This window comes from Lactuca sativa, chromosome 7, assembly GCF_002870075.4.
Source record: "Lactuca sativa cultivar Salinas chromosome 7, Lsat_Salinas_v11, whole genome shotgun sequence".
Lineage (NCBI taxonomy): Eukaryota > Viridiplantae > Streptophyta > Magnoliopsida > Asterales > Asteraceae > Lactuca > Lactuca sativa.
In genome coordinates this window covers 36415157-36441937 of record NC_056629.2, presented here as the reverse complement: position 1 = coordinate 36441937, position 26781 = coordinate 36415157, and the positions used below count along the sequence as shown (strand labels likewise).

Here is a 26781-nt window from a genome sequence, read left to right as displayed (position 1 = left end):
CCTGCCCGCATAAGGTACCCAAATCCGACTTTGAAAGGTCAAAAGCCCATGGCTATCCATCACAAACTCGGATATCTGGTCGATCACCCGCTCCTTCTTGCGGTTCTCTGGTCTCATGGCCTCCTCCTGGGCCTCTCGAGTGGTATCCAATACTTGAGTGATCACTATTATCCTCATGCATATATCCCGAATCGGGGCACTATCTGCCTTGCGACTCAAGGCATCGGTCACCACGTTAGCTTTGCCCGGATGATACAGAATCTAACATTCGTAATCTTTTACCACGTCTAACCATCTCACAATCGTAATCTTTTACCACGTCTAACCATCTCCTGTGACCCAACTCATAACCGCCTCAATTTTGGCTGGGTCGACCAAAATCTCATTCTGATTAACAAGGTTTCCCAAAAACTGGACCTCTCGTAATTAGAAATCACACTTGGAGAATTTTGTATAAAGCCTCTCCGGTCTCAATACTCCGAGAACCTCTTTCAAATGCTCCTCATGCTGCTCTCGAGACCTCGAATACACCAAAATATCATCAATGAAAATGATCACCGAACGATCCAACATAGGTCTGCATACCCGGTTCATGAGATCCATGAACGCTGTTGGTGCATTGGTGAGCCCAAAAGGAATCACCACGAACTCGTAATGCCCATAACGAGTTCTAAATGTTGTCTTCGGAATATCCTCCTCACGAACTCTCATCTGATGATAATCAGACCTCAAATTGATCTTGGAGAACCAAGATGCACCCTGCAACTGATCGAACAGATTGTCGATCATCGGGAGTGGATAACGGTTCTTGACTGTCAACTTGTTCAACTCCCAATAATCAATGCACATCCAGTGTGAACCATCCTTCTTCTTAACAAAAAGGATCGGCGCTCCCCACGGTGAGCTACTCGACCGGATAAAACCCTTTCCCAACAGCTCCTGAAGCTACGAGAATAATTCATGCATCTCTGGTGGCGCAAGGCGATAGGTGCCGCCCCTGGAAGCAAATCAATGTGAAATTCCACTTGCCTCTCGGGAGGCACACCCAGTAACTCCTCGGGAAAAACGTCTGAAAACTCGCTAACCACCGGAACCTCAACGATAATACTCGGTATCTCCGTAGTATCCGGCGTATTCGACACATACGCCAGAAAACCCATGCAACCCTGCTACAAGCTCTGTCTCGCTCTGGCAGCCGAACAAAATCCTAACCCTAATCTGGTACCCTCTCCATATATAGTAAGCACTCCCCCACTAGGGTCTCGTATCGTCACCATCTGACGCTCGCAGTCAATCATAGCTCCGAATCGACTCAGCCAATCCATACCCACAATAACACAGACATCACCCATCGCGATCGGTACCAGATCTATCAGAAACTCAACTCCAAAAATCTCGATCACACATCCCCGGATCACATCAGTCGCAAACACCGCATGCTCATCGGCTATAGAGACTCTCAGAGGCCGACTCAACACCTCTCGTCGCATACTAATGTGGCGACTAAATTCTAAAAATACGAAAGATCGACTCGCACCTGAGTCAAACAACACCAAAGCAGGTACAAAACTCACAAGAAAAGTACCTAAACATTATCACAAATAAGCACCATATATAAGCAAAAGAATGAACAAAAGATCACATACCAGCCACAACGTCGGGTGCTGCGCGGACCTCCTCTGCGGTGAACTGAAAGGCTCTCCCGCGAGCCTTTAGTGCCTTGGCCTTCACTGGCCGACTCTCTGTAGCTCAGATAGCAACAGGTGCAAATCCCTGCGCTGACCCCTGCAACATGTAACACCAAAAATTTTAAAATAATTTTTTTCACAATTTATAAAAACATTTCTCATTAATTTTTCAGTAAAACATCATATTTAAATCTCAATTCACATTACACAAAATCCCAAGATCAATGTAAATATATCAAAGTCCCCTGCGTGTGTACAGATCAAGCCGGCGCCTTCCCACGGTCATCGCTAGTACCTGAAACAACAACACTAACACTGTAAGCACGAAGCTTAGTGAGTTCCCCAAAATACCACATAAACACATATTAGCCACTCGAGGCTATCACTCTATGGGTCCGTGCACCCAACTCTGTGAACCCTCAGGTTCTAACTCTAGAAACCTTCCGGTTCCAACTCTATAATCATGCACAGCATAAATCACATAGAATAATGCAGTACAACACATAACATACACATAACATACATACACTAACACATAACTCTGATTACCTACTCAAGGTAAAGTATAGTGAGAAGACTCACCTCGCGGATCTCGATGACTCACAAATCCTGAATCCCTCGTGCCCGATCCTCCGAGCTATAATCCTCCTATAACATCATATGTCTCTAATTAACACTTTTTATCTCTAAGGTTGACTATCCCCAAGAAGTCAACACAGGTCAACTCTGGTCAACGGTCAACTTTGACCGGACTCGGCGAGTGCACGAGGGCAACTCGGCGAGTCTAGACGTTTTCACCAACTCTCTAGGATTCCCTTCTCACACGTCGAGTACTCCTCCTGACTCGACGAGTTCCACCTGGAAGAATCGCGGGGCCACCCCGACTCAACTCGCCGAGTCTCAAGAACGACTCGGCGAGTCCCAGCTCGACTCAGACCACTTGACAACCCTCTCTAACTCGCCCTGACTCACTGGGTCAATCCATGACTCGACTGGACCACTCACTGGTCGGTCCAAGGCAATCTTCAAGCTACTCGCCGAGTCTGCTCATCGGACTCGGCGAGTCCATGCCATGCAATCACTCAAACTTGCTTCTAAGGTCAGATCTATTCCAACAATTCATAGATCTGGCCTTCCTAGAATGATTCACCACGTAAAGCTCCAGACTTTGTGCATAAACAACCTCTATATGACCATATATGAAGAATCATCAACAAATCTCACTACTCAAGGTCATAACCTCCATTGATCTATATAAAGCTTGATGAATGAGGCTCTCTGGACCTCTATGGATCCAGATCCGAAGTCTCATCACTAACAAGGGGCTATTTGGCCTTCCAATCAACTCAACAAGGTCACAAGAAACCCTAAAATCAAATATACTTCACAAAACAGGAGATGAGCCGAAATCATACCTTTAGATTGAAGGGCTAAGCTTCAAATCCACCGAATAGCAGTCCCCTTTGCCTCCTCTTGGCTAGAGCCTCCCTCTTCTTTGCTAAACAACACACAAATGTCAAGAAATGCTTCCTTTCTCTCTCAAATCGCTAAAGCACTCTAGGGTTTCTCTCTATGGACTGTTGGGTGCAAATGACGGCCATAAGGCCCTTTAAATAGGTCCCAAACCCGAGAAATTAGGGTTTCATTAAACAGCGTGGACTCGCCGAGTCCATATCCTGGACTCGCCGAGTCCAGACGAATCCCGCGTCCAGAATCGCGACCCTACTCGGCGAGTCTGAGCTCCAACTCGCCGAGTCCCCTCTCAAAACACCAAAAATACAAAACAATAAAATACCTGGAAATCTGGGCTGTTACAACTCTCCCCCACTAGAACTAGACTTCGCCCTCGAAGTCTCGTTCTGAAAATAGCTCCGGATGCTATTCCCGCATCTCGCGCTCCGGCTCCCAGGTCATCTCTGATCCCTTCCGGTGTTGCCACTGAACCAACACCAGAGGTACCTCCTTGTTCCTCAGTACCTTGATCTTCCGATCTGTGATGGCTACTGGTCTCTCGGCATAATTCAGGCTCGCATCCACCTGAATATCCTCTAATGGAACTACTGCCGACTCATCGGTAATACATTTCCTCAATTGCGACACATGAAAAGTGTCGTGGATTTGCCCCAACTCTGCTGGCAATTCCAAACGATAGGCTACCCGGCCTACCCTTGCAATCACGCGAAATGGCCCAATATACCGGGGCCCCAACTTGCCCCTCTTCCTGAATCGAATCACTCCTTTCCAAGGAGAGACCTTCAGGAGAACGAAGTCGCCGACCTGAAACTCAAGCTCGGATCGGCGTCTGTCTGCGTAACTCTTCTGTCGGCTCTGGGCGGTCAATAACCTCTGTCTGACCTGCTGAATCTGCTCTGTCGTCTGAAGCACGATCTCTGTATTGCCCATCACTCTCTGCCCAACCTCTCCCCAGCAAATGGGGGTCCGACACCTCCTACCATACAACAGCTCAAAGGGTGGCATACCAATGCTCGAATGATGGCTGTTGTTGTAGGAAAACTCTGCCAAGGGTAAATACGCATCCCAGCTATCCCCGAAATCCAACACACATGCTCGAAGCATGTCCTCAAGCGTCTGAATCGTCCGCTCACTCTGACCGTCTGTCTGGGGATGATATGCGGTACTAAAATGCAATCTAGTACCCAACTCCTCATGAAATTTCTTCCAGAATCTGGAAGTGAAGCGCACATCACGGTCTGAAACAATCGAGATCGGCACCCCATGCCGAGATACCACTTCTCTCACATATAACTCCGCCAACTTCTCCGCTGAAGAACTCTCACTGATGGCAAGAAAGTGAGCGCTCTTCGTCAACCTATCCACAATCACCCAAATTGCATCAACTCCTCTGGCCGTCCTCGGCAATTTGGTGATGAAATCCATAGTGATCTGTTCTCACTTCCATTCGGGAACCTCCAATGGCTGTAACTTGCCATGCGGCCTCTGGTGCTCGGCCTTAACCCTACGGCAGGTCAAGCACCTCTCAACGAACCATGCGACGTCTCTCTTCATACAGGGCCACCAATACTCTTTCCTCAAATCCAAATACATCTTCGTGGCCCTCGGATGGATCGAAAATTTCGACCGATGAGCCTCCTCCATCAAAGAAGTGCACGTACCACCCACAAACGGTACCCAAATCCGACCCTGAAAAGTCATAAGCCCTCGCCCATCCGTAACGAATTCTGAAACCAAAACAACGACCCGTTCCCTCTTCTGCATCTCCGGCTGCACAGCCTCGGCCTGTGCCCCACGAATGGCATCCAATACCGGAGCTATCATGGTCAATCTCAAACATACATCTCGCAATGGAGTGCTCTCCGTCCTGCGGCTCAACGCATCGGCCACTACGTTGGCCTTGCCCGGGTGGTACAGGATCTCACAATCATAATCCTTGACCACATCTAACCACCTCCTCTGACGCATATTTAGATTGGGCTGATCCATCAAGTACTTCAAGCTCTTATGGTCCGTGTATATCGTACATCGAACCCCATATAAGTAGTGGCGCCAAATCTTGAGGGCGAACACTACTGCCCCCAACTCTAGATCATGCGTGGGATATCTCGTCTCATGAGGCTTCAGCTGCCTCGATGCATATGCTATCACATAACCCCTCTGCATCAACACCGCACCTAACCCCAAAATCGATGCATCACAATATACCACAAAATCCTCCATCCCTTCCGGGAGAGCTAATATCGGGGCTTCGCACAACCTCTGGCGAAGTGTCTCAAAGGAGGTCTGCTGCTCGGGACCCCATGAGAATGCAACACCCTTCCGGGTCAATCTGGTGAGCGGCACTGCGATCTTGGAGAAATCCTTGATAAATCTCCGATAATACCCTGCTAGTCCAAGGAAGCTCCTGATCTCAGAGGGTGACTTTGGCACCTCCCAGCTCATCACCGCCTCAACCTTGGCCGGATCGACCAGAATCCCTTCCTGGTTAACGAGATGTCCTAGAAACTGGACCTCCCGTAACCAGAAATCACACTTGGAGAACTTTGCATAAAGCTTCTCCGATCTCAATACCCCAAGGACCTCCCTCAAATGCTCCTCATGCTGCTCTCTAGATCTCGAATACACCAGAATATCATCGATAAATACAATCACCGACCGATCCAACATCGGCTTGCATACCCTGTTCATGAGATCCATGAACACCGCCGGGGCATTGGTGAGCCCAAAAGGCATCACCACAAACTCATAATGCCCATATCGCGTCCTGAATGCTGTCTTCTGGACGTCCTCATCCCGCACTCTCACCTGATGATATCCCGACCTCAAGTCGATCTTGGAAAACCAAGAGGCTCCCTGCAACTGATCAAATAAATCGTCGATCCTCGGCAACGGGTAACGGTTCTTGACCGTCAGCTTGTTCAACTCCCGGTAATCAATACACATCCGGTGTGAACCATCCTTCTTCTTGACGAACAGAATAGGTGCTCCCCCACGGCGAGCTGCTCGGCCGAATGAATCCCTTCCCCAGCAACTCCTGAAGCTGCGAGGATAACTCTTGCATCTCTGGAGGTGCAAGACGGTAAGGCACCTTAGCTATAGGCGCAGCCCCCGGAACCAAATCAATACCAAACTCCACTTGCCTCACAGGAGGTACTCCCGGCAGCTCCTCAGGAAAGACATCTGGAAACTCACGCACCACCGGTACCTCCCCACCTGAACTCGGTCTCTCGGAAGTCGCTCGCGTATCCATCACATACGCCACAAAACCCTTACAGCCCTGCTGTAGACATTGCCTCGCCCTAGCGGCCGAACAAAAGGCTGATCCCGAACGTGTACCCTCGCCGTACACCGAAAGAACTCCCCCACTAGGGTCTCGTATAGTCACCAGCTGACGCTCACAGTCGATAACCGCGCCGAATCGGCTCAACCAGTCCATGCCCACAATGACACAAACATCACCCATCGCAATAGGAATCAGATCAATCGGAAACTCAACCCCGAAAATCTCTAACACACATCCCCGGAAAACCTCTGTGGCACAAATTACTCTATCGTCGGCTATGTAAACTCTCAGAGGCCGACTCAATGCCTCACGACTAACACTGATATGCTGACCAAAGGCCAAAGATACAAAAGACCGACTCGCACCCGAGTCAAATAACACTAAAGCAGGTACTGAGTTCACAAGAAAGGTACCTACGCATAACATAATATAAGCATAACATCATATATCAAAAATAAATACACGAAAGGAAACATACCAGCCACAACATCGGGCGCAGCGCGGACCTCCTCCGCAGTCAACTGGAAGGCTCTCCCTCGAGCTCTCGGCACCTCGGTCTTCACAGGCCGACTCTCTGTAGCTCTGATGGCGGCAGGAGCAGACCCCTGAGATGCTCCGCGCAACTGCAGACACTCGGCCTTCCGGTGTTCGGTCTGGTTGCAGTGAAAGCACACTACAAACCCTTTGGGGCAGTCCTTGGCCATGTGCCCCTCCTTGCCACATTTGTAGCAAGACCCCGCTCGGCAAACTCCGTCATGACCCTCGCCGCACTTTCCGCAAGTGCGGCCCTTCTGGCTCCCTGGTCTGGGATCAGCAGGCTTGGCCCGCTTGGCGGCCGGCTGCGATAGTGCCGGTCGCCGATCCCTCCCCTGAGACTCCGCCTCCTCCCTGGCCTGAGTCTCAAGCTCAATCTCCCTCTTCCGGGCATTTGCCTGAAGCTCGGCAAATGTCCGGTACGAGGAGTTCGCAGCGAACTCCCGAATATCCCGCCTCAAGATGCTCAAGTAGCGGCTCATACGTGCCTGCTTAGTGGACACGTGCTCAGGGCAGAACATCGCCCTCTCGTGGAACATCCTCGTGATCGCTGTAACAGACTCAGTACCCTGCTTGAGGGTCAGAAACTCCTGTGCTAAACGCTCCCTCTCCACCTGGGGAACGTACTCATCCCGAAACATGGTGGTGAACCTCTCCCAGGTCACCGCAGAAAGCTCAGCAGGCGTATAATGCGCCGTCACGAACTTCCACCAGTCCTTCGCTCCCAAGCGAAGCTGGTTCAGCGCGAACCGGACCTTCAGATGCTCAGGAGACGATCAAGTGAAGAAACACCCCTCAATATCAAATATCCACCTCATAGCTGCCACCGGATCCTGAGTACCATCAAACTCTGGTGGTTTTGTGTTGCTGAACTCACGGAACAGCAACGCATCCCCACCCTGCGGCCTTGCAGCAGCAATCGCTGCGGTAGCCGCTGCAGCAGCAGCCTCAGAAAGAGCGGCATAACGCTCATCAAACGTCTCAATCAATGTGGTCTTTATAGACCCAAACATCTCCGGTATCTCTGCCCTGATGGCCTCAGCCACCTCCTCCTGAATGATCCGGCGGATCTCCTCCTCACTGGTACCACTGCTCTCGGGCATCAAACGTGTCCTCACCATGATCTACCTCTGAAATACAACATACGATAAATTAGAATCCACACGAGTATGCTCACACTCGTCAACTCTTTCCTCCTCGATTCTTGGCATTCCAAAGATTCTGACTTGGGCTGCACACCGCCCCGGTGCTTCCAGTAGTACGGGCCCAATACTACTGTCCGCACTGCACCGGAATACACTCCAAGTCCTTCTCTTTGGATCCCAGGTCTCAAGTACTCTATCATGCATAGACCACTCTCTAATAGATCTCTCATAAGCCCCTCGCTGCTACCTACTCACTCTCAAGCATCTCATAGCAGCTCACATCTCCCTAGGCTAAGGCATCACAAATCAAGCCACCCTAGTCCTAATAGCAATACCTAGCCTACTCTAGCATGCGGATACATCATATCAATATCACATAATATATAAATGTATTTTGGGAAATCACCGTCCGGGCGCTGACTGATCGTACACACATCTCTTGCTCTGCGTTTTTCAAAAATCTTTTACTTTTTTTTTTTTGAAAATACATTTTAAATCCTCAGTTTGAGTTCAAATACGCCCGAAGGTGTACTCGAATCCCTCAAACCAAGGCTCTGATACCAACTTGTAACACCGAAAATTTTAAAATAATTTTTTTTCACAATTTATAAAAACATTTCTCATTAATTTTTCAGTAAAACATCAGATTTAAATCTCAATTCACATTACACAAAATCCCAAGATCAATGTAAATATATCAAAGTCCCCTGCGTGTGTACAGATCAAGCCGGCGCCTTCCCACGGTCATCGCTAGTACCTGAAACAACAACACTAACACTGTAAGCACGAAGCTTAGTGAGTTCCCCAAAATACCACATAAACACATATTAGCCACTCGAGGCTATCACTCTATGGGTCCGTGCACCCAACTCTGTGAACCCTCAGGTTCTAACTCTAGAAACCTTCCGGTTCCAACTCTATAATCATGCACAGCATAAATCACATAGAATAATGCAGTACAACACATAACATACACATAACATACATACACTAACACATAACTCTGATTACCTACTCAAGGTAAAGTATAGTGAGAAGACTCACCTCGCGGATCTCGATGACTCACAAATCCTGAATCCCTCGTGCCCGATCCTCCGAGCTATAATCCTCCTATAACATCATATGTCTCTAATTAACACTTTTTATCTCTAAGGTTGACTATCCCCAAGAAGTCAACACAGGTCAACTCTGGTCAACGGTCAACTTTGACCGGACTCGGCGAGTGCACGAGGGCAACTCGGCGAGTCTAGACGTTTTCACCAACTCTCTAGGATTCCCTTCTCACACGTCGAGTACTCCTCCTGACTCGACGAGTTCCACCTGGAAGAATCGCAGGGCCACCCCGACTCAACTCGCCGAGTCTCAAGAACGACTCGGCGAGTCCCAGCTCGACTCAGACCACTTGACAACCCTCTCTAACTCGCCCTGACTCACTGGGTCAATCCATGACTCGACTGGACCACTCACTGGTCGGTCCAAGGCAATCTTCAAGCTACTCGCCGAGTCTGCTCATCGGACTCGGCGAGTCCATGCCATGCAATCACTCAAACTTGCTTCTAAGGTCAGATCTATTCCAACAATTCATAGATCTGGCCTTCCTAGAATGATTCACCACGTAAAGCTCCAAACTTTGTGCATAAACAACCTCTATATGACCATATATGAAGAATCATCAACAAATCTCACTACTCAAGGTCATAACCTCCATTGATCTATATAAAGCTTGATGAATGAGGCTCTCTGGACCTCTATGGATCCAGATCCGAAGTCTCATCACTAACAAGGGGCTATTTGGCCGTCCAATCAACTCAACAAGATCACAAGAAACCCTAAAATCAAATATACTTCACAAAACAGGAGATGAGCCGAAATCATACCTTTAGATTGAAGGGCTAAGCTTCAAATCCACCGAATAGCAGTCCCCTTTGCCTCCTCTTGGCTAGAGCCTCCCTCTTCTTTGCTAAACAACACACAAATGTCAAGAAATGCTTCCTTTCTCTCTCAAATCGCTAAAGCACTCTAGGGTTTCTCTCTATGGATTGTTGGGTGCAAATGACGGCCATAAGGCCCTTTAAATAGGTCCCAAACCCGAGAAATTAGGGTTTCATTAAACAGCGTGGACTCGCCGAGTCCAGACGAATCCCGCGTCCAGAATCGCGACCTTACTCGGCGAGTCTGAGCTCCAACTCGCCGAGTCCCCTCTCAAAACACCAAAAATACAAAACAATAAAATACCTGGAAATCCGGGCTGTTACACAACAGCTGCGAGCATTTGGCCTTCCGATGGCCGGTCTGGTTATAGTGAAAACAGACTGTGAACCCCTTGGGGAAATCCTTGGCTATGTACCCCTCCTTGCCACACTTGTAGCAAACACCTGATCGACAGACTCCCTCGTGACTCGTGCCGCACTTTCCATAAGTGTGACCCTTCTTGCCTCCCGGTCTCGAATCAGCGGGCTTTGCCCGCTTGGCCGCTGGCTGAGACTGTGTCGGCCGCCTATCCCTCCTCTGAGACTCCGCCTCCTTTCTGGCCTAAGTCTCTAGCTCGATCTCCCTCTTCCGAGCATTTTCCTGGAGCTCGAAAAATGTTCAATACGGCGAGTTCGTCATGAACTCATGAATGTCTCTCCTCAGTATGTTCAGATGTCGGCTCATACGTGCCTGCTCAGTAGACACGTGCTCAGGGCAAAACAACGCCCTCTCATGAAACATCCACGTGATCACAGTCATAGACTCAATCCCCTGCTTGAGGGACAAGAACTCATGGGCCAACCGTTCCCTCTCCACCGGGGGAACGTACTCGTCTCGAAACATAGCGGTGAACCTCTCCAAAGTCATCGCGGTAAGCTCTGTAGCAGAGAAATCGACTGTCACAAATTTCCACCAATCCTTCGCTCCCAAGCGAAGCTGGTTCAGCGCGAACCGTACCCTCAGATGCTCTGGACAAGAACATGTATAGAAGCATCCCTCAATGTCAGAAATCCATCTCATCGCTGCTATCGGATCCTGAATTCCATCAAACTCTGGTGGCTTCGTGTTGCTGAACTCCCGGTACAACAACGAGTCACCCCCCTGTGGCCTAGCACCAGCAACGGCTACGGTGGCCGCAGCAACAACAACATCGGTAAGAGTAGCGTATCACTTGTCAAATGTCTCAATTAGCGTGGTCTTGATAGACCCAATCATCTACGGTATCTCAGATCGAATGGCTGTAACCACCTCATCATGAATCATCCTGCGAATCTCATCATCGCTAACACTGCTGCTCACTGGAGTGTGGCGCGTACCCACCATGATGCCTCTGAAATACGACATAAAATAATCAGAGACTCGACCAATATTACTCACACTCGATCAACCGTTCCTACTTGTTCCTTAGCACCCTAAGGATTCTTACTTGGAATGCTTACCGATCCGATGCTTTCAGTAGTACGGGCCCAATACTACCTTCCACACCATATCCGTATCCACACCAAGTCCTCCTCCTAGGATCCCAACTTGCAAGTACTCTATACCACCTTGAATACAACCTACTCTCTAGCAGACTTCTCACATGCTACTCTCTGCTACCTACATGCACTCAAAGCAACTCACAACAGCAGAAACTCCTAGGCTAAGGCATCACATATCAGGCCACTCTAGTCCTAAGATATGAATTACCTAGCCTATTCTACCATGCATAACACATCTCATAATAACATAACACATAACGTAAGGGTATTTTGGGAAATCACCGTTTGACCGCTGGTTGATTGTACACACTGCTCTTTTCTGGAAATCCTCTTCTCTTTTTAGAAAAATTGTTTATTTTTGAAAACTTTTCTCAAATCCTCAATTTGAGTCCAGATATGCCCGAAGGTGCATTCGAATCCCTCAAACCAAGGCTCTGGTACCAACTTGTAACGACATGATTTTTCAAATAAAATTTTTCATTTTTAATATTCATAAAACATATGTCTCAACGTTACATCTCCAAAAATCAATCAACAAGTTTTCATAACAATTGTTCAATTCCAGGATCCACAAATACAACTCAAAATCAAAAGTGTGTGTACAATCACGACGGTGCCTTCCCGCGATCCTTTGAGGTACCTGAAACACATAACACATAACACATAACACGGTAAACACAAATGCTTAGTGAGTTCCCCAAAATACCACATGCATATAAATTAGCCACTTGAGGCTATAGCTCTATGATGCCTTCCGTCCAATGTGTCTCAGTGGACCTTCCGGCTCCACAACTCTGGTAGACCTTCCAGCCCTACCCTGATGGCCTTCCGGTCCTACTATGTTAACCTTTCGGCCCAACACTATTGACCTTCCGACCCAACTCTGTTGACCTTCCGGTCCAAGCCCTGTCGACCTTCCAGTCCGAACCAGGCAACTCATAACATAACATGTCAAATAAAACATATATTACATATCACGTATAAGCACATACGACATTCCGGTCACATATAATTACCACTCAAGGTAAGGTATAGTGAGAAGACTCACCTCGAACTATCTCAGAATAATCTCGGACTCTAATCTCCGGTCTAGCCTCCGTCTAATACACATAAACATAAATTTTTATTGAATAACAACACTCATTAAGCTAGACCACCCCCTAGGCTCTCACAAAAAGGGTAAAAGACCATTTTACCCCTACTTGAATCCAAAAGTCCATTTGTTGACCGAACCCTAAAAGTCAACAAAAGTCAACGTCTGCGAGTACGCTACACGTAGCAGATTCCTACGTTGGGCGTACTCGTCCACTACGCTGATATCGGGCTGATTGAACCCTACACCCCGCGTACGGGGATTTACGCTCACCGTACGTCCCAGTTTCACTATTTCCTCCTTATGGTATATATCAGTTAAGAACTTGGCTCAAAATGCAGATCTGGACCCCCTACAACCTCCTAATCCATAAAGTCGAAGACTTTACGCCTTAGCATTGCTGGTTTGGCCTTAAGCACTCAAAACCTTCACCCATTTTCTTTCTCAAGCCCATAACCCATGCATGGCTAGCTCTTAATGACCAAGATTGGATTTTTATGACTTTATAACACGAAATACACTAGCAAGGGACAAATCTAGGTTCTTAGAGCTCATCAACTCACAAAGCCATTAACTTTTGGGATAAAAACCCTAAAACATCCCATATAAGAACACACAACAGAAAAAGGAAGAAATTTTGAAGCTTTATACCTCCAAATGAAGCTTCTCACACTGTTAAGCTCAAATCCAAGTGCTTGGGCTCTTACTCCTTCTTCTCCAAAGCTTTCTTTATACTCTTATGGCTCAAGAACACACCAACAAGCTCTCAAGGGCACTCTCAAGCTTCAAGAACGAGGATTAGGGTTTTGGATGGGCAAGTCTCTGGAAATGGTGGCCAACAATGAGGCCATAACGTTCTTTAAATAGGTGGCTCACTTAGAATTAGGGTTTCATTCTGGGCCTGGTACGCCCCGCGTACACCTTGGTACGCCTCGCGTACTAGGCAACCTTCGCGTCATGAATACGCTCACGAGTACGTGCATCGTACCCTATATTACGCCCAACGTACTCGATCATCACACAAACTACACAAGGGCTAAAACTAACAACTTAGGGAAAGAAGAAGGGCCAATGAGGTATACCTGATTTCTGGATGTTACAGGTAAAAAGATAAAACTGCAGAAATGGTCATTGGGGGTAAATCCGTCATTTGTCAAAACTTAATAGTCAAGCTGTTAAACTTAAACGAAGTAGGGACCAAAACCACAACAAAACCAACAAATACGGACCTTTTTGCCAATAAACTCTTTTTTTGGACCTTACCCAAAGAAATTGACAAACAACATGGACCATTTTTGCAATTTTGTCTTTAATTAATGATAAATATTAGCTGAAATGCATTAATTATAAGAAATATTAACATAATTAAATGTGAAAAAATTCATAATTTCCATAATAATATTTAACATTTACTTATGTTAATATTTTTTTCATAATTGATAATTTTATATGTACTTTAGATCATATATTACAAAATCTCTTAATACATATATTACACCTTTGACATCTTTGTCATATTGATACGAAACATTATTCATGTAATATCCTGTTTTGAGAAGTTCTTATTTTAAGATTAAGGATAATTAATGGATCAAATGGGGTCTGGGGCTTCAATGGAATGGAGAAGTTCTTATTTCAGGATTACTGATGGAATTAGTTGTAGCTCCAGTTTTTGAGAAGTTTTTCAGTCTGAGTGGTTTATCTGGAAGTTAGGTTTTATAGTTAGGGAGCGAAAGATAGTTGTTGCAGTCGAGTACTTTCAAGTTATTGGGTTGTTGTCGACAGCTATGGGTTCCGAGTGATCTCTCAAGTTTTCTGTATGGATGCCTTGATTTCAAAGTGGTTAGTGGGAGCTCATGGGATAGAAGACATTGTTTTCAGAAATTCCAACCATGACAGATTTCAATGACGAAATTCAGTTTAAGTGGGGGAGAATTGTAACATCCTAGTTCAAGAAGTTCTTATTTTAGGATTATGGATAATTAATGGATCAAATGGAGGCATTGGGCTTCAATGGAAGGGAGTTTAGACTCTATTGGATGTGTATGATGTTGGATAAGTGATTTAAACTTGAGATTGTTCGATGGAAGCTGAGGGGAAAAATGGAAAAGGTAATGTTTTGGACTTCTTGCATAAATTAAAGATTTTAGTTTGAGATGTTTTTACTCATTTAACTAGATAGAGTTGTGAGGATCGTCGATACCTTTCCGTGGATATAAAGATCATAAAAAAACGGAGTTAAACGAAGAAGTTATGATTGTTTGAAGTTATACAAAGGGAGTTTGGTAGTACACAAGGGTGTACGCATGGCATACATGTTGAAGATGGGGCACGTTATTTATGGAGTATGCATAACATCCCTAAGATTATGCATGACGTAGTTCTGCAATGTAAAAACCCTAACTTCTGGGTTTTGAGCCTTATTTAAGGTGTCTAACCCCTTGAGGTCCTTCTTATCATTAATCTCCACTCTCTTGAGCCTCTAACTTGAAACCATAGCCTCATATCTCTTATTTTGAGCCCTGACATCATTTATGAGCTTATTTCTCCATTAGAAGAAGAAATCTTGAAGAACAATGTGGTGGCAAAGTGTATCAAAGAAGGGTTCAAGTATAGATCCAACAAGTTTGCCTCATATTTGGACCATTGAAGGTAAAAGCTTCATACTTGCTCATTGGTTTCATAGATCTAGCTGTTTGTCAAATTTGTCACTTTTTGGTCATTTTAGTGCATAAAGTTTAGATCTTGAAAGTTTGTGACATTATTATGGATAAAGTTGGAAACTTTATCCACTTAAACATCATATTTACTCAGATTTGAAGGTTCGAGACTTAGACTTAATGAATTAAGTTGAGAAAGATGCATTTTCGGTCCATTTAAGGCTTAAAAACTAGATATTGGTTGTTTTGATTATCCTAATTGATAAAGTTGGAAACTTTATCCATTATGGAGCTATTAGGAACTTGATTTGAGTATTGAATGAATGAATGATTGATTTTTCCGGTTTAAAAATAAATTTTTTATTTAGAATTTTGAGTCATTACAATTGTCGAGGATTCAGTAATACGACCGACAATTATACATTAATAAGGAATTTATTGGAAAAATGTATTGACACCGAACATTTTACATTTCGTAGAATATTTTTAAAAGTTCTAACATTTGCAGAATATGAATAAATCATAATTCGTCATCCATTTTACCTACATTCTAGTAAGAAATAATCTTTTAATCTACAGATAACGACTTAAAAATGTACTATAATTTAGGTTGAATACATATTTAGTCACTTATGTTTAATTTTGCTTACATTTAATTATCAATGTTTTTTTATACATATTTAGTCATTTATGTTTTTTACTTGTATATGAATATTATTTTTAATAGTCATGTATATACAATGTAAAAAAACACAAGTGAATATATATATATATATATATATATATATATATATATATATATATATATATAGGTTCAGGTTCATTTGAAATCATTGTAATTTTGTGAGACCGTGTGTAACACCCCGAGATTCAAGTGCATTTATTTCGCCCTTATTCTTTGTCAATTGATCATGATTGGTCCTTGAGTGGAGGAAACCTTGCAAGTGAGTACGCTGGGCGTACCAGAGGGGTACGCTGCGCGTACTCATGCGCTTATTTTGGACGCGGAGTCACTAGGTACGCTGGGCGGTCCCGGCCCAGATGCAAAACCCTATTAAGACTTGTGCACTATTTAAAGGATGCTAAGGCTCATTCCTCAGCCTCCATATCAGTGAGTAAAACCCTAAGAGAGAGCCTTCCATCATCCTTAGTGAGTGTGTGTGTTCTTGGAGCTAATAATGCCTTGGTGTGTTATTGAAGAAGGAAGAAAGGAGCTTGTGGATACTAAAAGCTTGAAGTGTAAGCTTGGATCTGAGATCTACAGAGAAAGGAGCTGCATTTAGAGGTATAAAGTTCAAAACTTTCCTCTTCTTTTTGGTTGTGGTTGCATGTGCCATTTCTAGGGTTAAAAACCCCAAAGGTGGAGACTTTATGAGTGTAAGGTGCTCCATGGTCCAAGATCTGTCCCTTTTCTGTAGTATTTGTGGTCTAGATCCATAAAGTCCCCATTTTGGTCGATGATATGAGGTCATGCTTGAGTTCTATGCCTTCAAGGGTTAGAGAATGAGATGTTTTGGGTGCTAGTGACTTATTCAGCCATGCAAGGGCTTAAAGTCATTGACTTTATGGTTTTGGAGGGTTAGATATGGTCAAATCTAAAAGTTGGACGTGGGTCGTAACTGTTTAAGACCCCAAGAGCTGAAGGACTGAAACTGGGTATTACGCCGGGAGTAATTCTAGTACGCGCAGCGTAGGGGGTGGCGCACCCCGATCCTCTGATGTTATCGGTTACGCCCAGCGTACATGTTTGGTACGCGCAGCGTAACCCGAAGGGTTGACTTTTGTTGACTTTTAGGGTTTGGTCAACTTTAGGGTATTTGAGCCATGTGAAGGGTAAAATGGTTTTTTACCCTCATAAGAGTATTAAGAGAAGGGATGGTCTAGCCTTGGGAAATGTGTTGATATCGAGTACTTATTTCATATGATTAGGCGGAGGCTAGGCCTTATCCCACGGAGTCCGAGATTTCCGAGATTGCGAGTTACCGAGCTATACGAGGTGAGTCTTCTCACTATACGTTACCTAATGTGGTATTTATGTGGACCGGAGGGTCTTAAGTGTTATGTATAAGATTATGTGAATCTATGTGCTATGTGATATTTGTATGCTATATGATTGTGTAGACCGGACCAGAAGATCCAATGATACAGACCGGACCAGAGGGTCCAACGATTTAGACCGGGTCGGAGGGCCCAACGAATCAACGGGACTGGAGGGTCCTGCTGAGACACATCAACCGAAAGGTCATATTATAGCCTCGAGTGGCGTATATGTTGTATGTGGTATTTTAGAGAACTCACTAAGCATTTATGCTTACAGTTGTGTGTTATGTGTTTCAGGTACTAGTGATGAGCGCGGGAATGCGCCGGCATGATTCGTACACACTTATGAAGTTTATGTTTGAGATTCTAGAGAGATGTTTTGTGATGATAACAATTGATATAATATGTTTTGACAATATTTTATGAGTATGTGTATGTTTTAAAAATGAAAAATTGTTTTGACAATATTTTAGAGATCACAAAACTTTTTTTTGAATTTTTTTTATAAAAAATCGCAGCTTTTTATAAAAATTCATTGAAAAAAAATAAAAAATCATTTTTTTTTATAATTTTTTTTTTCAAAATTTTTTTCAGCGATTTTCTTTAAAAACCTGCGATTTTTTCATAAAAAATGTCAAAATTTTTTTTGTGATCTCTAGGTTTTTTTATGTATTTTTATGATTTTAAGGGTTTTTTTGTTTTCCAAATAACATTTCCATATATATATATATATATATATATATATATATATATATATATATATATATATATATATATATATATATATATATATATATATATATATATATATATATATATAAAAGCACTAAATACATACAAAAATAAACATAATTAACTTAATATATATAGAATCTAAACTATACTATCTTTTGAAATCATTATTCTTTTACTCTATTGATTCGATGATTCATAGTTTAACACTCATAAGTTACTCGGAGAAACTAAAAAACATTATTTTTTTGTATAAGATTATACAAGTATACAACTGCCTATTTCGTTAAGATTTATACAAATTATATAAAATATACAAAAAAAAAATGTGAAGCCGGAGGGAACAAGAGTCTCCGCCGGCCGCCCCTGTGACGCCGTGATCCATTCTCCCCGGATCATCAATGACATGTTTTCAAACCATTTGCTACTCGTAAGACAAGAAACAACACACAAATTCAAATCGATCGTTTTTTTTGTATTGCGCCAACAATCTAAACCCTAATTGCTAAAAAATCTGTGTTCAACCAAAAACGAAAAATTCGAACCTCAATCTTCTTCAGTAGGATCTGGTATCGACGGATTGGATCTCAAACTGATCATCAGAAGACGTCAAAGAATAATTCGTACCTGTCGGAATCGTGGTCTGAGTTTGACCGCCGCTGTAACTGTTTTGACCTTTCATCTCACGTCGAAAGTCTCTCATCGCTTTGAATCTCAAATCTTCGGAGTATTCATTCGATTCCGGAATTATCTCCGGCACACAAGTTTTCCCGTCGAGCATGCTTACAACCTCCGTCATCGTCGGCCTCACCGACGCAGAACCGTTTGTGCACAGAAGCGCTACTTTCACCACGGTTTCCGCTTCTTCTTTGTTGATTCTCGACTCTAATCTCTCGTCAAAAAGTTCTTCGTATTGTTTACTCGTTTCCAATCGACAAGCCTGCATAATCAATTCAAAGAGTAATCAGATCTACAGATAAATTTCAGTAAACTCAATTTAGTTTTGGATCTGACTATCAAAATCCGAAACATACCCAATCTAGAAGACAAATGCAATCGTTTATTGGAACGTAACTGTTGTTCTTCTTTCCACTGACAATCTCCAACGCCAGGACTCCAAAGCTATAAACATCTGCTTTATCGCTCAAGTAACCCCAAAGTGCATACTCAGGTGCCATGTATCCTCTGCAAATAATGATCAAGATCTCATTAAATAACTGTTTAAATAACCAAATTTGTCAGACTATTTTGCAAGGATTTGAAGGATTACATTGTTCCTGCAACTCTGGTGCTAACGTGAGTCTTCTCCTCCTCATTTAACCTTGCCAATCCAAAATCTGATATTTTAGGGTTCAGATCTTTATCAAGCAAAACGTTTGTGGCTTTGATGTCCCGATGCACAATTTTGATCCTTGATTCCTCATGAAGAAAAGCTAAACCTTTAGCAATCCCAATACATATCTTGAACCTCGTTGCCCAATCCAGCATCAAAAGACTTTTTTTCGACTCTGTATTAATAACAAACAAATTATCGATACAAAATATGGAAATTTTGCTATCATTTAACAAGAATCCTGAAGAAGACACTCACCAAACAAAGCGTTTGCAAGACTATTATTTTCCATATACTCATAAACAAGCAACAATTGATCTTCTTCAATGCAACATCCATGGAGTTTAACAAGATTCGGATGTTGTAAGCATGAAATCACACCAATCTCATTCAAGAACTCACGGTTTCCTTGCCTTGATTGAGCTGAAAGCTGCTTCACTGCAATCACAGTGCCATCACCCAACGTACCCTGAAATCATCATAGAAAATGTTATGTCAACAAACACAAAAACCATAATCACACAAATTAACATGTTGTTTTACGATTATAACCTTGTAGACTGGCCCAAAGCCTCCTTCCCCGATTTTGTTAGAAGGGCTAAAGTTGTTAGTAGCTGATTTAAGTTGTTTATACGAAAACGAAATTGTTTTCATCGACATTCCTTCAAAATCTGTTCAAGAAAAAAGTTATTTAAACAGATTCATTATCAAATATTTAATCAAATTGATCAAAGATTAAAGACAAATCCATACCTTTGTCATTCGCTCTATTTCGCCCTTTGAAACTTTTTCTCCTCCACAAAATGATCAAAACCAACAACAATACAAGACATGGAACCGCAACCCCGACACCGATAAAAACCGCAGCTTTGTTTTTCTTTTTTCCACCTTCCGAACAAGTTTTAAAGTCTACACAACATTAAAAAAACAAATGCAAACCATTCAATAACCAAATGACGAGAATTTTGTGATGAATCATGAATTATGTATTTGGATAGCTTACATGGGTCAACATCAATAGCCGATACAAGAGGTCCATAGACTCCTCTTCTTGGAAAACGGGTCGTTCCTTTACCCGCCCAATAAAACCGTATCTCTAAAATGTTATTTGTCACACTAGCATTGAAGGGTACAACCACCGGCCTCCCAAACCCACCAGCCGCTTCTTGTATATTGAAATTCCTTTTAACTAATTGTCCCTATATCACATACAACTTAATTAGCAGGTAACAGATAGCCAGTAACAAATAGCGCTAACAGATAAAAGATAGTTAGAGAGAGATAGAGATAGCGATAACAAATAGCGCTAACAGATAACAGATAAAAGATAGTTAGAGAGAGATAGAGATAGCGATAACAGATAGACAGATAGCAGATAACAAATTGTATTACCTGGATATAAATATCAAATATCCGGCGACCAAGACTTCTAAACGTAGTATCGTTAATGAACACGATCTCTGCAAAGTGCAAATTAACCAAATACTCCCCGTTTTCCAAACAATAGCTGAAGTAAGTAAGCGTGATTGGTGATAGACGTGCGGTTGTGTACAATTGTGGTAAGCTCGTGTTTCCTTGCAAAGATTCTACGTATCGCGTGTTCTGATAAATATTGTCATCCATGAAGTCTCCAGTACTACTAAATCCCCAATTCTTGTCACTTTCATATAATTTTGCTGCACCACCATCCACGTCAGCATCTCCTTTGTAAAGAACCGATTGTCCGTTACTTTCTGTAACCATCACATCATTCCCACCACAATTAACATGCACCGAACACGCATCTGCCATAAAACAATATGAGAATCCACATATTAATATGATATAAAGTCATACTCAATGGGAATTGACTTAATCAGGTAAGCTATATATGGGTGTTTCGTTAAAACTTACATCTACGACATGTGGTATCCTCCTTGCATGGAAGCACATCTTGTCTGTTGAAAAAATCGTATAAACATCAATGCATATGGAAAAGATATATAAATGATATTAAAACCAACGAAAAGCCGGACACTATCTTATTCTTACATTGGGTTTCCGGTTGAAGAGCTTCTAAACAAGTTTACGTATGTATTCCTAATATAACAACAAAGGAAGAACTCTTTATATAAAAAATAAATAAACATATAAAATTATACATAAAACAAGCAAAAGATGGACTTGTATATTTGAGAAAGCCAGAATGAGAAGTCTTTACGTGTTTTGTTCGCATGAAGGTTGATTAGGTTGTTGCCATGTAAAATTGTTGTAGGAAAGATCACTGAACCATGTACATTAGTCAAATAAAAGGTTATAATTTCTTAATTAATAGATAAGAATGCAAGACAAACTTTTAACATAAATATTCACGAAATAAACTTACATAGCAGCCCCGTTTACCAACAACTCATCCGGTATGTCTCCGCTTAGCATGTTACGGGTTAAAAACCTGTTCAAGATGGCATCAAGATACTTGGTTAAGTTCTTGAATATTACTGTGACTGTTACTGCTACTGCTACTGCATGCGACAATTACTGTGACTGCTACTGCTACTGCTACTGTGACGGTATATTTATGACTTACACGTATCGTAGGCTCCTCCCAAGGACGCGGTTAGATATTCTCCCTACTAAATTGTTAAAACTTACATCCCTATATATCAAAGTCATTAACGAAAATAAGTCATTAAAAAGTATTTATACATAACATGGAGAATCAAAAGAATCGAAGCCCATTTAGCATATACTTACAACAATTCGAGTTCTCTCACTTGCCAAATATAATCCGGTAATTCTCCAGAAAGGTTGCAATTTCTCAAGATCCTAAATTTATAAACAAAATTTTAGAATATATTATATATACACGATTTAGTACAAAATTTGAGAACTATCTGCATGCATACAATCTTATTAATGCTGTCGCATTTCTAAGGGGAGGAAATTGCTGAGAGGGCCCAGTTATGTCACCAAGTCTCCTGCAAAATAAGAGTCACCATGAGCTAATAACTAAAAAATAAAAATAAAAATAAACAAATTCACGAAATAACAAGTGAGTCCGGTGAGTCAACTCACAGATCGGTTAGGCTCTCGAGAAGATTTATGTTTGAAGGAATCGGTCCAGTGAGTCCACTCGCCACCATCTCTCTTCAAAAACATCCGAATATTAGAATATTTATTTATGACTTTGTAATATAAATTTAAGCACAAAAAGACAACCGATAATAAGGACAATAAACAAGTTGTTCAAGTTGTTGTAGCATTGTTTTCACACAGATTTAAAATAGAGTAAAATTAATTTTAATATTTTTAAAACTATTTGAAGGTGTATAATAAAATTAGACGTACGACTAGTAACAAATTACAAAAAAGAACATCTTACAATCTGTTAAGCTGTTTCCAATTCTGTATAAAATCAGGTATGGGCCCACTGAAGTTGCATTCGTTTATCCTACTGTATTATACAAAAAATAATAGAAAATATAAATAAAAATTTCAATTTTGTCCAGAAAAATAATTGCAAAACCAAACAAAGTCAAACATTTTACAAATTTGTTAGGTTTCCTAGTTGACCAAGTGCCGGCGGCAGCCTCCCTGTAAACCGGTTCGAGGACAACATCCTGAAAATTAATAATTTGGTGTAAATATATAATTTTTTCTTTAAAAATAAAATAAATAAATTATACAGCAAGCCTTACAAATGTTTCAAATTATATAATTTCCCTAATTCGGGTGGAATTGTTCCTGAAAGATAGTTTGCTTCAAAGTCCCTGAAAAGAATTTGAACTATATGAGTAGATAAAACCAGAAAAGCAAAAAGAATTCGACCCTTATAGTAAAATGTCAGAATTGCCCCGAAAACAAAAGTTAAAGGGTAAAAAAGGAATTTCACATACAGCCTTGTGAGAGTCGTGATATTGCCTAGTTCCGGTGGGATTGCCCCGGAGATACGGTTTCCAAGAATCGAACTTGCAAATGGAAGGATACACATAAAGATTTCTCAATTTCTAGTTCTCATAAACAAAAGATTATATTTGAAACTAAAGGGTAAAAAAGAGATTTTACATGTCTTGCAACCGTGTTACACCCCACTCAGGTGGTATTGTGCCTTGTAAGTAATTGTAAGCAACATCACTGCATAATGCATATAGAACGAATAAATTAAAATACTTTCAATTTTGTTAAAATCCAACTTAACTAACTAAAGGGTAAAAAAGAGATTTCACAAGGTCTAAAAGAAGACTTACAATGATCGAAGGTAAGGAAGTTTTGCCATTTCAGGCGAAAGTATCCCGTCAAGACTATACCACTTGTGTGTGCTACATACATGAAAAAAATATTAAATTTATGATTTTATACTAAAGATTATAACCAAATAATGATATATATTTTTTTTTATAAAAAGTGAATAGGAAAAAAAAAGAAGGGACTTTGTAGTTTATACATCCTTACGACATGACAATCTGTATCGTTTCCAATGTTGCAATCACATCCAATGCTTGCATTAGCTTCACTTGATAATCTTGGGACTTGAAAAATCATTTCAAGATTGCAACTTTCACCATTAAATCTCCAACTTGTTGCATTCATGTCAGCAAGAATGTTTGAGACAGTTACCACTGAATCATATTAGAAGAAAAAATAAATATATAAATAAATAAATCATATCTTTTATAACCCAAAGTGTACAAGAAAGATTTTGGAGGTATATATTAGTAAAAACACAAAAGACAAATTACTCATAAGTGGGATTTGAATGATTTAGTTTAATAATCATTGGATTCAGTACTTTACTCTCTAGATCATACCGAATAACAACAAACCTTCAATCATGAAAAGATGTACTATTTGGCTTATAAAGATCCGTATGAACTCTTAAAAAGATGCAACAAAAGATAACTTTTTTGATTTGATTTGGATTTGTAGAAAAGGTCGAAATTATCCCAAATCCAAGAAAATTTTCAACTCCCATCTTCTTAACTGCTTCTTGGCATGCAAATCAAGATTCTTGAAGAAACAATAATATAAAATTTGAAGGCGAAATAAATCAAGATTTTGGAAACCCATGTACGTGAGATTAGAAAAACGGGGTTTTTGATATAATATTCGAGAAAAATTAGCTTACCTTCTTGTGGAGGCACAGTGGATTCAGAACATCGAAGGGAGATGAGAAAGTTGAGAGTTAAGAACAGCATGAATCCAAGTATTCTTTCCGCCATTGTTGCAGAGGTGAAGAGTTTGGTGAGGGAGATGAGAAGATAGAGATGAATGGGTGTGAAACTATTTGAGAGCAATCGGCTGCAAATTTTGAAGATCCATCGAGAAAATGAGTAAATAAGTCAATTGTGTATGGCAAGTTGTGCTAGTCTATATCAAATAGTCATACATGAAATTCTTTTTTTAATATCTTTTGAACAGCATCATACATGAAAGCTACTAAATGGTGATAGATACATGATACGTGTGGGTGTTTCTTGACTAGATGGAAAAAGGGGGAGAAAATAAGAAAATTGGGTATATATTGTTACACCAAATAAGTATATAATATGTTTTGTTTGTCATCTTTTATTTGTCATTTTGTTAATATTTATAATAATTATCTTATCTTATGTTTGATTGACAGGTATTTTTAGTTTGTTTTCTAGGAATAATGTTTCGTACGTTTGAAAGTAATTATAAAATATTGTTTATGTTAGGTAATAATTAAATAGTCTAGATTAAGTTTTAAGCCGATCCCATAACCAATGAATGATACCAAAAACGTATTTTACAAAAATAGTTGGTAGCAAGTAATTAACATTCATAAAATTTATAATATTTTTCAAATTTGAAGATATCGGGTTAGTTTCAAGCAAACGATCTTTATTAATCAACATATTAAACTAATATAATACTTTTAAACTAGATAGAATTATAGTAAAACCCAATCAATAATTCAATATGTTTAAAATTTCTAAAAAAATTAAGAGCGTATGTTTAAAGCAACATTTAACTAACAACCACTTTTGAAGTCAATTAGTATTTATTTCTGAAGAGATGACACCAAGTGTATATTACTAATATAGTATATAGTAATATGTTTAATATCTAATTCAATAATTAACTTAAAAGATATTATATAAATATCGAATATATTCGAGAATTGTTATTCTTCAAGGTCCGTTTAGTTCAACTGGTATCTAAAGGGAGTCGTTAGATTTGTAGGTTTGAAATGGAAAAAGATTGTACGGTATTTATTGGTGTATGTTTGACCAAGACTTTTATGCAATATGCATGTAAAATGTAATCCACTTGGTCTTATTATTATTAATAACAATAACATGGCATCATTAAAAAATCAATTTTTTAAGGCCTTTGGGACCCAATTTTAACATGGCATGCAAGATTGCAAGACAACGTTTTCTTGATTGGATTGATATTTACGTTTTTCATCCTTAATCTTGCTTAATGATATATAAACTAAACCTTGTTAAGTTTTCTTTTTGTAATGGTCGATCCTTAAACAATTAAATTTATAAGATAGAGGTCCACCACAAAATATAACCGAACCGGTCAAATTTAGCATGGGTGCATGACTAAAACTCTATAAGAGCGCAACCAATCATCTGAGAAGGTTTTTTATTTATTTATTTATTTATTTATTTATTTTATTTATTTATCATGTCATATGTCCAATAATTTTGTTAAAAGAAAATTGTTAGTAACTAAAAGATTTTCCAACCATTGACCATTTTTCGAAAGGTCTTTTTTAAGTTAACTAATATACCATCATCTTTATGAAATATTTGATAAAGCTTAATCATCTGATTTATTATTTATTAAGCATAAGTAATATTAATAAAACTAAAAAGTACATAATAATAACATTACATTAAATCACTAGATATGAGACTCGTATACTATATGAGTTGATTAAAACAAAATGTTAAATACAAATGAGAAAATGGGAAGTTTATTTGTATTTGAAATTTCCAATAAGTGAAGATTATGAGAAAAAAATTGAAAAAAAATAAACATATGAAAAATAAATAAATTAAAATTATATGTTTAGTTGTCAGACCCGTATACTAAAACGTTAATTATAACAAAATGTTAAATGCGAGTGAGAAAATGGGAAGTTTATTTGTATTTGAAATTTCCAATAAGTGAAGATTATCAGAAAAAATTTGAAAAAAAATAAACATATGAAAAATAAATGAATTAAAATTATATGTTTAGTTGTCAGACCCGTATACTAAAACGTTAATTATAACAAAATGTTAAATACGAATGAGAAAATGGGAAGTTTATTTGTATTTGAAATTTCCAATAAGTGAAGATTATGAGAAAAAATTTGAAAAAAAATAAACATATGAAAAATAAATAA

General features: G+C 40.6%; 1 protein-coding gene across 3 annotated transcripts; it reads right to left on the bottom strand.

Moving 5' to 3' along the window:
- Positions 1–18320: 18320 nt before the first annotated feature.
- On the bottom strand, positions 18321–24755 carry LOC111880840 (probable LRR receptor-like serine/threonine-protein kinase RFK1). 3 transcript variants are annotated; one of them, XM_023877256.3, is made up of 25 exons: positions 24541–24755; positions 23860–24034; positions 23663–23734; positions 23481–23549; positions 23312–23383; positions 23114–23185; positions 22964–23035; positions 22798–22869; positions 22491–22562; positions 22322–22393; positions 22170–22241; positions 22003–22071; positions 21802–21867; positions 21637–21699; positions 21468–21515; positions 21330–21373; positions 20829–21220; positions 20440–20635; positions 20190–20345; positions 19989–20107; positions 19695–19905; positions 19374–19611; positions 19138–19288; positions 18649–19043; positions 18321–18527 (listed from the first exon to the last, which is right to left on the bottom strand). In XM_023877256.3, the coding sequence occupies exons 1-24, from the start codon at positions 24632–24634 to the stop codon at positions 18660–18662; spliced, it is 3051 nt and encodes a 1016-aa protein (XP_023733024.1). In that variant the 5' UTR covers positions 24635–24755; the 3' UTR covers positions 18321–18527; positions 18649–18659. The 3 variants fall into 3 exon arrangements, with proteins under 3 accessions (XP_023733024.1, XP_023733023.1, XP_023733025.1); XM_023877255.3 differs by having other exon boundaries at positions 18321–19043; XM_023877257.3 differs by having other exon boundaries at positions 18321–19043; positions 23868–24034; positions 24541–24699.
- Between the last annotated feature and the right edge of the window lie 2026 nt (positions 24756–26781).